The sequence below is a fragment of the Equus asinus genome, chromosome 2 (genome assembly GCF_041296235.1).
Source record: "Equus asinus isolate D_3611 breed Donkey chromosome 2, EquAss-T2T_v2, whole genome shotgun sequence".
NCBI lineage: Eukaryota > Metazoa > Chordata > Mammalia > Perissodactyla > Equidae > Equus > Equus asinus.
Genome location: NC_091791.1, coordinates 10,815,390 through 10,831,485, shown reverse-complemented (window position 1 = coordinate 10,831,485; position 16,096 = coordinate 10,815,390). Strand labels below are relative to the sequence as shown.

The window sequence follows — 16,096 nt, the reverse complement described above, 5'->3', positions numbered from 1 at the left end:
CAGTTATAACATCCGTGAAATGGGGTTAACCTTGCTGCTGCAGGTGACTTCTGCAGATGAGATAGGGAATGCGTGCTTGTGTTTAGGGACTTGAGAAGAAATGCTACGTGAAATGTCGGGAGGTACTGTGCTGCTGGCATTTGGTTTTGTTTTTTATGTGGTGTAATTCGTAGTGAAGTCCGGTGAAGAAAACCCTGCAACAGTGATACATTGTGCAAAAGGATATGTTAGTATCACTGGTCTGAACTGTTTATAACAAGAAGAAAACCCCTTAGTGCCTGTGAAGTGGGAGAGAGGGTGCTGAACCTCAGAACCCAGCTGCTCAGACGGGCTTTCTTTTTTTTTTTTTTTTTTAAAGATTTTATTTTTTTCCTTTTTCTCCCCAAAGCCCCCCAGTACATAGTTGTATATTCTTCGTTGTGGGTCCTTCTAGTTGTGGCGTGTGGAACGCTGCCTCAGCGTGGTTTGATGAGTAGTGCCATGTCCGCGCCCAGGATTCGAACCAACGAAACACAGGGCCACCTGCAGCGGAGCTCGCGAACTTAACCACTCGGCCATGGGGCCAGCCCCTCAGACGGGCTTTCTTTAGTAATAGTCTCTGTTCTTTGTGCTCACTCTTCTGGGTGTTCATAATGCATTTCCCAATCTATGCTCAAAATGTTATGATGTTATATCTGTAATTTTCTGCATACTGTTTTTCTCCCACGTCTCAAAATGTGACCACACCTTCTAAAACTCAGGGCTTAAATGCCTGGCGTGGTGCATGGACGGGAACCCAAGGGGTGGGGTAACTGGGGACAGACCTTCCTGGAGATCATACGAATTGCCCAAATCTCAGGGGCCCTGGGAAGTACCTGCCTCATACCCAGATGTAACATTTCATTGGTAAAAAATCTCAGATGAAATTGGAGCAGTCAAGTTGTGAGATAGAAAAGGCCAAGTGGCAGAATGAGGACCACACATGAAGAATTGGAGGCCGGGCCCTGCGCACCTTGGAGGCCACGGTGATGCTCTGGGTACTCCCCAGCCTGCAGGGAGCTCACGGTCTGCTGGGGGAGGCCAGTGCCATATACCCAAAACATGCTCATGGATGTTGTAAGCACTAGGACAGAGACTTGTAGTGTTCAGTGGGGATGAAGCAATGGAGAAAGCAGGACAGCCGGGCTGCTTGGAGGAGGTGACACTTTTGCGGACCCTTTCTGAGCAGGTATCTACTGGGCAGGGAGGCACACCAGGTGGAGAGAGCAGCAAGAGCAAGTGCAGAGGGGCCAGAAGGGGCCTCGAGGGCTGTCAGAGGGCAGGCTGTTGGGTTTGGCTTGAGTCCTGGGCACACAGGGTTCGGGCGTGGGAGGCAGGACCAGGGGAAATGGCAGGGTCCGACTCTTGGAAAGCCTCTTGGAAGGCCTGGGGAGAGAAGCACGTTAAGGAGTTCGGACAGCACTGGGGAGTCTTTGATGGAGGTAAAAGCGGAGTCACGTGATCAGCTTTGGCTTTGTGTTCAAGGAAAAAGGGGACAAGACTGCCCGCCTTTGTTTCTTGTCACATAAGTTGACTTTAATTCTGAGTTTCCAGATTTGTGACCTAAGAGATTGAATGGCCTGACTCTTTTATGGGTCCTTATTCTTAGAACTAAGAGCCTGACTTTGTCTTTTGGGATTGTTTAGAAATTGGCTTTCCTGAAATTCTCCCTTGACGTCCTCCCTGGTTAATAGAGAACTTCAGCTCTTCTGCCCAGTGTGGATAATGGGTGAGTGCGTAAGAGGCCACCCACAGGGGAGTTGCTTGCAGCAGGCTGGGCTGTTCTACAGGCGACGAGGGGACCCATGCCCAGTGCCAACAGCTCATCCTAGTTAAGAGGAAAATGCAACGTCATTTTACTTAATAGCCCATTGTATGTGCAGGCAAAAATATATTTTTTTCCTGGAAAATGTGTGGCTTTATGGATAACCATGTAGACTGAAAGGGCTGGTCTGACCCTGGAAAGCCGGAATGTGTATGAGATTAGTTACAGCAAGTTAGCAAGCAAGGAAGGCAGTGGCAGTTTAAGAATTTCAGATAAAACATTCTCATTTTGGAAGGAGCAGTGGAGGGAGGCTGGAAGAGAGGGAAAGGCGGGTGTGTTTGGGAGATGCAATTTGAGGAGCAATGAGGAGCCTGTGCACAGGGCCTTTTAAAAACTATAATGATGGCACAGGGAGAGCAAGGCTCCGAGGGAAAGATTTTCTAAGCAGCAAGGATAATGAATCTGGGAGGAGATAGGGCCCAGGCCTGTCGGGCTGGGATCGTGTGCAAAACGGTGGCATTATTCTGCTGCAGGAAGAAGGGAGTTGGGGGACTGTGTGGAGCTGGGGGTTGTCCAGGTGCCAAAGTTGGGCGTGGCCCTTCCCAAACCTGCAGACTTCCTGCTGGAGCTGCAGACCCCAGGGAGAATTAGGGTACTCCAAATTCTCTGAGGGAATGGAGCAGCATTTCAAGCCTTTGAGAGGCCCCCAAGCCAGCATTTATGTGGGGCCATGTGTCAGGAAGCAAGTTTGCATTTTCTCTTGTCTGGGACATGGAAAGAGCCAAGGCAGAGAGCACTGGGTACCAGGGATGGGAGGGGTGAGCTCCCCTCTGGAGTCCCTCAGAAGAGCATCCATTAACGGCTCAGAGTCAAGTGTTGGTTGGTGCCTGGAGAGTCTCTTGTTCTGACTGAAATGTACCCTCCCCTTCTCTCGCTCCTTTCCTCTCATCCTGGGGCATTGCTTCCACTCCTGGGGTGAAAATGGTGTCTAAAGGGAATTTGAGGGTTTGTGGACCTCCATCTTGAAACAGTACTTAGGAAGTGTCTGATTATTTTTCCATATCTGAGTATTTTTGCATTCTTTGGCGGAAAGGCTATTTTTCCATCACCGATGTCTTTGTTGTACGGTTTCTCTTTATGTAAGTTTAGAGGTTGTGCAATGATGATCTGGTTGATGGATTTTCATCAAGGAGTCTGAGCTTGAGCTGGCCAGTTCTCTCAGTGGACGTGTGGGTCATTGTCACCTGAGCCAAGCCAATGAAACCCCTCTGGTCTTGGCTTTTGAAGGAAGTGCGATGTGGAAATGGCAAGAGTCAGAGCTTTTCCATCTTAATTTTGGGCAAAAGTCAGATTCTCCCTTCATGCTAGAACACAGACACTCACCAATACCATCCTTCATCCCGTTGCATAAGCCAAAACTTAGGTCAAATCCTTGATTCTTCCCTTTTCTTATTTCTAATGCTCAATCCGTCAACACTTCCTGTAACAAATAAGAAAAGAAGAGATAAGCCCCTAATTATTTAATTCAACTTACATTAAAATTCCAGTTGAAACCAGAAGCATGACTTTCAAATAGTGGGAACCTTGAGATAATGGAAAACTTTGAGCCTTTGATGCAAACAGATGTGAGAAAACAAAGCACAAAGCTGGCCTTTCACATCTTGTCCTGTGAGAAGGCTGGAGCGTGTTTATAAGTCAGAGGGCTTGAAGGCATGACGAGTAGAAACAGCCAGGTGACTACTGTCAGATCTATACCTTATTCTGTTCCTTCCATTACAAAATTGAGTAGTTTGTTGGCAGGAAGGTCGGCTCTGAGAGTCGATTTTAACTCAGCTGGGTTATTGTCACCAAACCCTTAACCTTGAGGCAGTTTTGCCTCTTGGATGTGGGAAATCATATCTGTTTGTTGGAGTTTTGTTCTATGTAATCGAAATCTGAGTTTACTTACCAGCTCTGTCATATTTAAACCACTGATCATGGCTCTGATATATTTGTTGTTATTAAATCAGCCAGTATAAAAAATGATTCAGAGTCGCTTGGAGTCAAGGAAAACTATTTTCTTCCTTGTATCAGTTATAGTGCAAGTAAAAATAAATGCTTATTTTAGCCAAAAATTTTTGAAGGATAACCTGGGATCTCGGCTCCTCGAGACCCGTCACCTTAACCTCCCTCATGGGTCTGGAATCTGGCCACTTCTCACCACCTCCGTTGCTACCAGGCTGGTCCGAGGCCCCATCTTCTTTCTTCTGGCCTCCAACATCTCCTCCAGTAACCCCCCCCCGACACCCGCCTCCTGCCCCGGCTACTGTTCTCAGAGCCATCAGAATGATGTTTTAAAAACACAAATCAGAGTGAGTCCTTCCTGGGTAAACCCTCCTCATGGCTGACTTTCTGCTCCTCGCCCCCTCTGCTCTCCTGGGGGGTGTCAACAAGCCCATTCCTTGCCCATGGCAAAGCTCCTTCCCACCTCCATACTCTCCATCTTGAGGCTCTCTCTGCCTGGAACCTTCTTTCCCCAGTTCTGTGATCACTGGCTCCTTCCTTCTCCCTGTCTCGTCTCTGACAAGCCTTCCTTCTAGGGAACACACAAGAGAGAGAAACTCCAAGTGCATTCCGGAGCCTGGAACAAACTGTGTCAGTATTCTGTTTTGCTGATTATAATTTCTCTCTGAGTGGCTGTGAATTAATTCAGTAAATATTCGAGTGAAGTTGATTGCTTAATTTTACACTGCCTCGCCCACAGACGTTTAAGCAGTGTGTGTGGAAGGAGCAAGAAAATCAGGTTTCAAGTTTTCTCATTGCTCAGTAAACTCACGAATCGTTGGCACAGCTGTCCCCTGACTACAGGGGGCTTTGCAGAAAATGTGACTTTGCTTCCCGTTTGTCTGGTTATGTTTTGGTAAAGGATATGATCATCTCGGTTGTAGAATTTTAGCACTTTAAGGATGGGAGAGAGTAAATGCCCTCCAAATGCCTGGCATTGTTCAAGGCCCTTTACAGGAATAAACTCAGTTGTCAAAGCAACCCCGTGTGGCAGGTGGTAGTACCGCCTCCTGCCTGCCACTTCCCACTGCATAGACAAGGAAACTGAGGCCCAGGGATGTTAAAGAACCTGTCCCAGGTTGCTCACCTCACAGGTGGCAGGGCGTGAATTTTGGAAGCAGATCTGTCGATGCGCATTTTTATATTTGGTGAATGTTGCACTATTTTCTTCTACAAGATTATCAGAATCATGTAATTCATCTGTTGTACGGGAGACAGTGCTTTAAATCAGACCTTATCAGTTCAGAATTTTTAATAAGTGGGTCAAAGACTGAGTTGATGTTGCTGCATAATGTATGAGAGAATGGTGTGAAAATATGCCGAAGCAGGCAGCGCCTTAAAAGAAGCACGTTTTCAAGGTGTTGAACAATGCTTATTCTCTGCAGTTGGCATACTGTTTGCAAGCCATTCTTTTCGTTTTTATCGTGTAAGGAGATTGGAAGGAAAGGGTCAAAAAATTTAAGTCCTCTTTCTTTACTGTACAGAAGCACTGTTTGCAGACAGTAGTAGAAAACGAGATTTTAAAACTTTATAAATTTCAAATGTATTCTGGCCACCCCATCCCAAGTCCAGATCTGCGCATTTTATTTGTGTGTGAAAAACCGTGGTTGAGAGACAGTGGACCGCACGTTGCCGTTTATTCAGCAGAGCTGGGAAGGAGGTTTTCTGGAGAACTGCCTTTCTGATGAGCAGAGAGCAGCTGTGGGAGGTGCTGGTTGAGCATCTGCTCTGGGCAGGGCCCTGAGAATCACCAATTTTCAGATAAGTGAAATATAACAAAAGCTAAACTCCCTCTGGCAGCACGTTCTCTCTTCAGGGTGTCAGAAGGCGCCGCTCAAGGTCAGCGTGCTCAGCAGGAGGGCGTGATGCTGTGATTAATTATCCCAGCTGCTTGGACCTCACGAGGAGCTCACGATGCTTCCTGGGCTGCTCAGGTTTTAGCATCTGGTTGAAATCTTACGTGTAAGGTGTGTATATATTTGTTAAAAGCAATGACTTCTCAGCATGACTCAGTAATGTATTTATACTGAGTGAAATGTTATGAAGAGATGAGTACAGTTATGCATCGCCTAACGACAAGGATACCTTCTAAGAAACGTGTCATTAGGTGATTTCTTCGTTGTGTAAACATCAGAGAGTATACTTAACACACACCTGAATGGTATAGCTTACTACACACCTAAGCTATCTGGTACTAATCTTGTGGGAGCACTGTCGTATATGCCATCTGTTGCTGACCAAAACATTGTTGTGTGGTACAAGACTGTATAGGGATATTAATGTCTTATGTAGTAAGAGCCCTCTAATCCTTTCTCCATTGCTATTATTAATAATAGTTTGCAAAGCTTTAAAGGACCACTTTAAAGGCAAAATGATAAATGAAGAATTATGAAGTCAAAACACATGAGCTTTAATTATTGATGGAAAGTACAGGATTCAAATTAGCAGGGCAGCCTCCAAATGTGCCTTTCCTCATTTTGACTAGAGAGGGGAGACGGGTTGGGACACACACACACACACACACACACACACACACACGGGGTGGGGAGGGGAGGAAGGCAGATACTCAGAGACAGACTCAAGGACAGATAGAGTCTGAGAGAGATTCAGAGTCACACAGAGATAGACAGAGAGACAGGCAGACACACACACTTAGGTGAGGACGCTTAAAACCTAAAGAACTTGGGGGGCCAGCCCAGTGTCATAGTGGTTAAGTTCCCACACTCCACTTCGGCGGCCTGGGGTTCATGGGTTTGGATCTTGGGCATGGGCCTACACACCACTTATCAAGCCATGCTGTGGCAGGCGTCCCACATATAAAATAGAGGAAGATGGGCACGGATGTTCGCTCAGGGCCAATCTTCCTCAGCAAAAAGAGGAGGATTGGCAGCGGATGTTAGCTCAGGGCTAATCTTCCTCAAAAAAAAATTAAAAACCTAAAGAACTTGGGAGCCAGGATTCTAAAACCAGAGCCAGCCTGCTCACTGCTGAGTAGAAATCCTGTGGCCTCTTCTTTGAAAGAGTCTGCTCTGAGATTAGTCAGCACTTCAGGCTCCCTTGACCCCAGGATGACGTTGTCCTTTGCCCAGGATGTGAATCAATGAGGGTAACAGGATTCGAAGGCTAAGCTGACCCTCTTGCAGAGGCCTCTTGGCCAACCCCAGAGGTCTGGGTGGCCCAGAATCTCCCCTCGTCACTCTCTGTAGCTTCAAAGAACCTCAAGCCATTGTAGCCAGGATGGCGTAGCGGGGTCTGCTTAGACCCCCACTTGTTGGCTGAATGAGGGAATGGGTCAAGGTATGGCCGAAAGAGGGACAGGGAGTGAGGAAGCCAGAAGGCAGGAGACCGAGGCTGGCCTGGCTGCCCCCCACGGGTCATGGATCCAGAGGTGGAAACTCTGTTAGATCCATTGCCCTGGAGATGAGGACAGTCTGGGAAACTGACAGCACCCAAGGGTATTAGAGACTGATTTGCAAATGAGGAGTCCAGGCTGTCAATACACAGGAGCCTCCAGGACACTGAGAAAGGCACTTGGGTTAGGACGAAGGGCAGAAGACGCGTGCTCTTGTCTTGGCTCTACCTTTGCTTGGCTCTGAGCCCTTGGCAAGTTGCTGAGCCTCTTGGCTCTGAATTCTCACCCTCAGGATCCAGGAGGACGCAAGCTTCTTGAGAGTGGGGAGCTAGATGTCTGACTCAGCTGCCCAGGTGCCTGGCACGCGACAGGTCCTGCTGAAATTGTCATGGAATGATATCCACCTGCCTCTCTTGTTGTGAGGGTCAGATAAGGATGAGAAAGCCCTGACGTACTAATTGTAAAATGTCAGCTTAGTTGAGGTTCACAGTCCCTGGTTGGGCTACCCCCATCCTATACCCAGGTGCCTGCCTGGGAAACCACCTTGAAATCAGAAGGATGCTCATTGAGTGCGGAAGATGAGCCTCAGATGCAGGATGGATGCTTGCTGGGTGTGAGAGCACTCGGAGGAGGTGGCCCCCTGCACCCCTCTTGCTAGAGCCTCGAGGGGGCTGGCTCCGGGTGGGCCTGTCTGCCCTGGACTGTGCAGAAGAAGGCTCCATTCCAGCTGCCACTCTGCTTTTTCCAAACTCCTTGTCAGCTCCTTCCCTTCTACTGTGTTGCCCTGGACATAATCCAGCTAATCAGATCCCAGCTGTGTTAGTTGTTCCTTGCATCCTGGAACTGGATGAGATGGGAGAATATGCTGGGCAGATCTGGGAAGGCCCCTGGGGTTCCCAACAGCATGGTTGGGCTCTGCCCTGTTTGGGCCTACATCCTTCCCTGTACCGAGCCAAACATGTACGCATGTTTAAAGATCTTTTTCTGGTTACAAAAACAATACATACATGCTGCCTACATGTGTATATGTTTCTGTGTCTACATAGTATATTTGTGTATGTAAATGTGCATGTGTTTATGTATATTTGTTTATGTATAATTATTGTATCCAAAATAAGTTCATACTATGTATACATCCTTTAAGTTGCTCTTTTTTCTTCTTCTCGCTTAACTTGGAGCTCTCCTGACTGTACAGTCACCCACTACATAGTGATCTTTTGGTTAATCGTGGACCGCATGTACAACAGTAGTCCTATAAGACTAGTACCATACAGCCTAGGTGTGTAGTGGGCTGGACCGTCCAGGTTTGTGTAAGCGCACTCTGAGGTTCACACAATGACGAAATCACCTAACAACGCAGTTCTCAGAACATGTCCCTGTCATCAAGTGACACATGAGTGTACATGCAAACCCAACCACCCTCTTAGCTGTCTGTGGTACCAAGGAGGGTCTGTTGCTTGCTGGGGGCTAGGGGAAGCCCTGGTGGTTGACCAAACATTACTACTCTTTTTGACCAAGCTTCCTGCTCTTCTTGAGTTCTTGGGTCCTCTTTTATGGCTGTTCTGTCTCATCTCTCACTTAGGCTTTATAGATGCTGTCTCTGGGCCTATCTTTAGTGCCCCTTCTAATTTGTTTTGGTTTCAGAAACCAGATACCAAACTGTCTTAGTCCATTTGGGCTGCTGTAACAAAAATACCATAGGCTGGGCAGCTTCAACAACAAACGTTTATTTCTCACAGTTCTAGAGGCTGGCAAGTCTAAGATCAAGGTGCTGGTAGATTCCGTGTCTGGTGAAGGCCCGCTTCCTGTTTCTTTGATGGGCTTCTCCCTTTGTCCTCACTTGGGACCTCTTTTATAAGGGCACTAATCCCATTCCTAAGGGCTCCACCCTCATGTCCTAATCACCTCCCAAAGGTCCCAGCCCCAAATACCATTACATATGGAGTTAGGTTTCAACGTGAGTTTTGAGGAGGTCACATGCTTTCAGTCCATAGCGCAAACCTGTTAGAATAGTGTCCCAGAGAAGGATACGTATGTTCTCAGATGAGACCATGAGAGCTTTTCGTTGAGTAACATGCAGGATCTTTAGCACAAGCTCTGGGTCGTAGGACTTGGTTGAATAGAGACATGTTTGTGTTTTCTTGGGTGCTGGTTGTGTCTCAGCTGGGCGAGGCTACTGTTTGCTTGACAAGTGGCTTCTGACTAGGTAGAGTGTTCTGGAGCTCTCCCTAGAGAGAATAGAAGGACTTTTAATGACAGCTGTCGTGAGCTCCTCTTATGTTTTTCTCAGTTCAATGTGTTATATTCTTTTTTCGCTAGCATCTGTAAATATCTTATTTCCAGTTAGGCTTTTAAGAGTCTGAGTTAAGTTACTCAAGCAAGGAGTTTGGCTACAAAGATGAGATTTGGGGGCTATCAGTAGCTGAAGGCGAGGGGAAAGGGGGCAATCCAAGTCCCTTCTTTATTTCTCCTGAAACTTGGTTCACAATCTGGCCTTTCTCCAGGATCCACTTACAAGTCAGTGGAATCATGAGCCAGGGAGCCGATTCAGCATTGATTCCACATGGCTTGTGGTGAGACCCTGGGCCACTAGAGTCTCTTTTGCTAAGTGCCTGGTGTTGCGGTTAAGTCAGTTTCAAAACTGAGTGTGTGTGGTGTATTTTGTTGGGCACACGTGCACAGTGCCGCACTGAGCTTCCCCCATTCTGGAAACACTCCTCTGTGCTGGAGTCTGCAGGTTGTGTGCCCTGCGAGGGAAAGAGGAGTTCGAGCTCAGTGTGACTCTAAGAGAACCCATGTTCTCCAGGACACACTTCTGTCTACGGCCGGCCTGGCAGCACAGCCCTCCACTGGGTGTGCAGCCCCCAGATTCTCTTTCATGGCGACTCAGTAGTTTTGACCTAATGAAATCAAAGACTTAGTCACCTTGGTGGTGTGGGGGATTGGAATTGGCCATCCCAAAATGTGTCTCTTTGGCATGAGGATTATTTGGGGCTGGTTATTTTTAAGAAACTGTAGACAGGGGAGAAGCTCTTAAAAGTAGAAGTTACCCTTTGTAAGAGACAATTACATTTGTAAAGGAAATCTTCGTCTGTACCAGGAAGAGGGGGATGACCTTATCTCTGGAAACTCTTATCAATGCAGAAGGCAAGGACTTAAATCTGCATTATAACCTTACTCTTGTTTACTGTGCTTCTCTGGTGATCTCCCATAACTGACTCCCACCCCCAACATCCTCCTTTGCCTTTAACTGAGGATGGTGTTTAAGATGAGAGCCTCGGCTATTTTGGTGAGTTGCTCAGTTTTCCTGAGTCTCTCCCATGTATACATGTTATAAAGCTTTGTTTGATTTTCTCCTGTTATTCTATCTCATGTCAATTTAATTCATAGCCTGGCCAGAAGGACCTAGAGTGGGTGGAGGAAATGTCTTTCTCCCCTACAGTAGCAAATCACATTTCTCAACATTTCTAGTGCTTACAGGCAAAGGGCAGAATCAGAGCTGCAGTCATAAGGAGCTGCAGTAACAGGGGAGGCATTATCCTTACAGGTATCATCCCCATTTATGGGGCAAACACTGCAAGGGCCCAGGAGTCAAGTGGGCTTCCCAAAGGTCCCATAGTTATGGAGATTGATGTGGCTGGGAAGAATTCTGTTGTAGACATTCCTTGCTTGGGGACTACCTACCATCCATTCCACTTTCTGATTGCCTTTAGGGGAATTCTGTCTCCCCCATCCCATTGGGCCTGGGTGAGTTGCTTATTTATTAGGGTTCCCTGCCCTCTTCTATCTAAGAGATGGGCATACGACCCAAGATGGGCCAATTAGATGTTCCTCCTGTCTCTTCAAATCTGGTTACTCAGCTGCCATAGCCTTTCAATAAATTCCATTTTTACTTTTATTATCTAGAGTCAGTTCCTGTTTCCTGCAATTGTATTCAGTTTACAACCAGCTGTCACCAGGTCTGTGGGGCTCCTCAGTCTGTGTGTGCTTTTTTCCTTTGCCTTGCCACTTCTCTCAGGGGTGCAGCCTGACCTGGACGTGGCCAATGTTGATGGCTGTTGCCCTTTGAACCCTGCTGACATGTCAGCGTAGCCACAAAGTGATAACTACTTGAACCTAAAAATGGGACCTGCCTCATAAACCTGACAGACACTAGGTGGTGGGGGTCTTGGGGTAAGTGAGCCGTCATCTGCTTTGGTTTTCCCTAGAGTGTCGGCCTGGAGAAGTCTAGCAGCCTGGCTTGGCAGAGCTAGCGTTGTGTTCATGGAAGACAGCGCTGACCGCCCAAGAAGGCTCTTAGCCTTTGGTTGTGTTGAAATCACATTCTCCCTTTACCTAAATATTGAGGATCGATATTGCAGAGTAAATGCCTTTTCTATAGACAGGATGAGCAAACTGAAGTGAAAGACCCTTTTCAGTCAGCCCGAAAAAATTACCAGTATGGTCAAGCTGTCTTAAGCAGAAGGGAAGTGTGCATGTGTGTCTGTCTGTCTGTCTGTGCACGTGCAGGCAGAGACAGTGTTTTTTGACAGGCCTGCCTAAAGCGGAATATTTTGATGAATAGAATTTAGTGTACAACAGTTTCAGGAATATCCGCTTACTCACAAATCCATCAAACTCTTACTCACACGAGATGCAGAGATGAATGAGACGGTCTGGTCTACCGAGAGCTCAGTTTCATTTCTGGAAGGTGTCCCTCTCTCTTCAGGATGGCAGATGGTCCTTTGGCCTGGAGGATGCGAGCCTTCCTCCCTGATGCAGGGCTTGGGGCCACACTACGGCTTTTCCCTGGGTTTCCTCTTCAAGGGGAGGGAGGCTGGAGGAGCGCTCACACTTCCTGCTCGGGTGGACACTCCGCAAAGCTCAGAGGGAGGGTTTATGTCATAGGGAGCTCCCACCTCTCGCCTGCACTGCCTCCTGTCACTCTTGGTGGGTGGTTGCAAAAACCTCCATGCCCCAGACCACTTTCATGTGGGAACCGCACCCTGGAATTCTGAGGAATCGCTCCAGAAATAGATCTGCGTATGGAGATCTCCCCTCCCCTTTAGCAATGCTTAAGAACCAACTATTTCTTGATAATTAGGTAACATTTAAGTACCGGATAGGTAACTTTAGATTTCCGAGGTGGGAGGGGGGTGTTATATTTAGAATGAAGGCTCTTACTTAGAGGCAGTGTTTAATGAAGGCAGGCCCAGTTCTCTGGGGTGTCCAGCTGTGGCTCTGCCAGAATGGGCTGGTGACCTTGAGAAGTCACTTCATCTCTCCGGGCCTCAGTTTCCTCACCTGTTTAAAAAGATGTGATATGTGTGTGGAAATAGGAAATGATCTCTAGTTTCTTCCAGCTTCCCAGTGGAAAGATTCTGTGGTCTCTTGAGAGATTTATTCTCCCAAGCCCTTGAATTATCTCCAGTAAAACTTGAGCAAAATGTAATCATTTAATAATATTCTGGAAAACTACATTTATAGTTCCTCTTTATTAAAAGATACCATGTTTTATTTATACATAGACACACGTGCACATGCATTTGTGTACGTGTGTGTATGTATGTATATATTATACTAACTTTGCTGTATTTTATATTAATACATATATTTATGTGTGGGTGCTGATCTTATACAATTTTGTTGATACAATTCATAGAAGTAAAACATGAAAATATTTAAAGTAAAGCAGAAATATAGTTAGCAGGCCCCAGGGTTCTGCATTTTGCCCGCTGTCTCATTCGGGGACAGTTTCCATAAAGTGCTCTGTTTTAGCACTGTGTCGTCTGTGGAGGGACGGAATTCTTCATTATGTGGAGCAGAGGTTTTTCAAACTGTGCACGGTGGAACTTCAGAGCTCCATAGATATTCTCCAAAATCCGAGAAAATACCTGAAAAAATAATTTAAAACTTTACTAACCCACACCCAGGGAGCTTGGCGGGTTTGGGTTCCAGTGGCTGGCACAGTCTGTCTGCACTTGGGGTTACACGTTCCTGACTTCCCTCCTCTTCTGTGCACACCGCGCTGTGCTGTTGATACCTCCTGCATACTGCCTCTGCTGACGGATTAATGTGGTTTGTATGGTTACGTAGCTCTCCTGCCCCGTCCGCTTTATTAAAGAATACCCCATGGTCACAGCATGAGCTGTTAAGAAACAGGTGCTGTTTGTCATTACTTACTGGTGTGTCAGGACTTTTCCAGGTACGGTGCTGCAGTTGACATCCCCAACTCCTAACGTCACATTTTCAAGTTCATCAAAGTAGCTTAATGGTTCTAATGATAGACTTTATAATAAGAATATGTTATAAATTGAGCTTATAAAATAAATGAAATACGGCTTTTCTCTGTGCATAGGAATTTCATATAAGATTCATTTGGAAAAATAGTTCTGTTGCTAAAAATGTTTGGAAGCCACGGATGTGGTGAAAAGAGCACAGATTTTAGAGGCAGGCAGTTCTAGATTTGAGCCTCCATTGCTTACTAACTAGATGGCCTTGGACAAAGTAATTTGCCTCTCTAAGCCATAGTTGCGTTGTCTGTAAAATGGGCCTACTCTCCAGCAGGCAGAATGTTTTGAAGATTATAGAGAAATGTACAAAGGGGCCTAGTCCAGTGCCTGACACGTAACGAAAAGTTCAACATATAATAGCTATTATAATCTCTCTACACTGTGGAAATGCTTATATCTTATTGTATTTGCATATTTACTTACACAGGAAGCCTAGCATATGCATATCCTGGTAAATGTATTTTCCTATAATTTAGAGATGTTTTAGCAAACCAAAGTGGCACATTTCTCTTTCTGATACAGCTTGATGGCAAATTAAATTTATTTCCTTTTCTTTCGTCTTGAAAGTGTGTGGAACCTTAACAGAACAATTTCTCGTTAGTTTTTTTTGTAGTAGAAAAAAAATCAGAGAGCCGGTGGGAACTGCTCTTATGCATTGAGACTCCAAAATGCTGCTTCATTTTTATGTACACGCTCTTTGTGGGTGGACTGCAGAAATCCCTGCTCTTGGAAATGTTTTTGAGCCCTCTGGGAAACTGACTAGGGAAAAAAGAGCTAATTTAAAAAGCTGCCATCCGCCTCCTCTAATTAACTTGCTCTCCGCTCCTGGGAGAGGGTGCAGAAATATGAAAACAATGCAGGCGACGCTGGAAGTGAATGCCTTCCAGTGGTCCACAGTAGCCCTTGGTGTTTTGACGCAGAAATAGTTCATGGTACACAGGCAAGGAACCACAAAGGGGCTTGGTGTGCCCTCACCCCGCGCACAGGGCAGTGGTGAATGGTGGTCCCTTCCAAGCAGGTGTGCAGGCCAGGCAGCTGCAGCAGAGGAGAGCTCATTGGAATTCAGCAGCTTGAACCCAAGAGCATCCGGCCCTCCCTGTCGCTTGCTTGTGCTGCTGGGAAAGAGCAGAGGGCCTTTGTGCTCTAAAGCCACACATCGCCAGGGCCCAGGGATGGAGAAGGCATGGGAAGAGTGTGCAGCCTCTCGTTCCGTGTCTCTGCTGGACGCCGGAGAAGCTCACCACATCTGTGGCTGGTGGTGCAGCTAACTTTTTCATGACATCTTGAAGAGATTTAGATCCCACAGATACCACCGAGGGAATTAGGGGTGAGAATTTGGGGGGCAGAGGCTGTTCTTCAGCAGAGATGGCTTTTGCCTCCTGGCGGATGTGGCCCCTGGTGGAATGGGCCCAGTGGATGTGGACAGCGGTGACCAGCAGTGGGGACTCCAGTCTGCGGGTCCTTCAAAGAAGCTCTGGAAAGAGGCAAGTTGGCTCTATGCGTCTCATCAATGTTGCTCCTGACTCAGGTGGTGCTGGGGGCCGGGGCGACACCCAGGGCCCACCAGGCTGATGCAAACGCTTATTCCTCTCTGATGCTCAGTTGTGTAACTTCCTTGTGTTTTTCATACCGGTGAACAGACTCCAAAACTTCAGGTACCTAGATCTGTTGTTGTTGAAGTGTGGCTATTTCATTCTCCCTCTAGACAAAAGCTCAGGCCTTTAATATTAATGTGTGTTTGTAAAAAGTCTGTATGCCCCCTGTTGTGTTTGCATGAATTAAGGCTTTACTCATGAAATTTAATAGTGTGCAGGCTTCAGCTCATTGGATCCCATCAAAAGCAGCTCTGATATTTCTGTGCATCTCTTTGGGTCCCGGGAGGGCTTTGTGTCTGGTTGGAGGAGCCAGAGTCCTTGGGGGTGGGGGTCTTTGGCACTGATAAAGTGAGTTATCAACAAACAAGTTATGAAAGCATCCATGTAGATTTTTCTGAAGAACTCACCAAATGGCTCCTTTTTCCTGTCCTGGCTGACTATAGAGGGATTGGTTTGGTTCCTGGTTCTCTCTGCCCACTGGCAGATGGTCTTTAGCAGATGCTGACCTCTGCTGAGGTCACTGGTCCTTTGACCCTTATGGGAGCTCAGTAATGTGAGCGTTTCACACTCCATACTCACCTGACGCATCACTCTCTGATTATAGGTCTTTACCCAGATTTGCCCACTGGGCGGCTTGTGCCAGTAGCAATCATTGTATCCACCCCCTTGATCATTACCTTCCTTGTTGCAAATGAATACGTAGCATTTTGGTTTATTTAAAATATCCTGAGATGGGAATCAGGCTGCTTTCTTGCACTCTGGCATCCTCAGAGCGAGGTGGGGCAAGCACCATGGGTCGACCCCCAGGCATCTTGAGCAAGTGAGGAGCTGCCCCCTAGCCTGAGGACACATCCCTGGCTCAGTGATTTGAGGAGGCCTCATACTTTCTCACTTAAAATTGAGTCACCACTGGAAGCAGGGTGATGGAGAAAGGCTCTCTGCACTTGAGCCCAGAACAAGACTTTAGTTTGGTAAGCGGCCTCCCCTGCTTACTGGGTGGGGCATCCTCTGGTTGGAATTTTGGCCCAGTTCTCTGGGTGAAGACTCTTCC

The 16,096-nt window shown here is 46.9% G+C and overlaps 1 protein-coding gene across 46 annotated transcripts in view; it reads left to right on the top strand.

Moving 5' to 3' along the window:
- Positions 1–16,096, top strand: part of TACC2 (transforming acidic coiled-coil containing protein 2) — a 209,719-nt gene that overhangs the window by 143,126 nt on the left and 50,497 nt on the right. The window contains exon 1 of one of the 46 annotated variants that reach the window (XM_070481957.1): positions 14,598–14,934. The exons of 44 other annotated variants lie outside the window; for them this stretch is intronic. In XM_070481957.1, coding sequence (XP_070338058.1) covers positions 14,816–14,934 — 119 coding nt within the window. In that variant the 5' untranslated portion in view covers positions 14,598–14,815. Of the gene's footprint in view, positions 1–14,597; positions 14,935–16,096 lie in introns of those variants that run through there. One more of the 46 variants, XM_070481941.1, reaches the window with a different exon arrangement.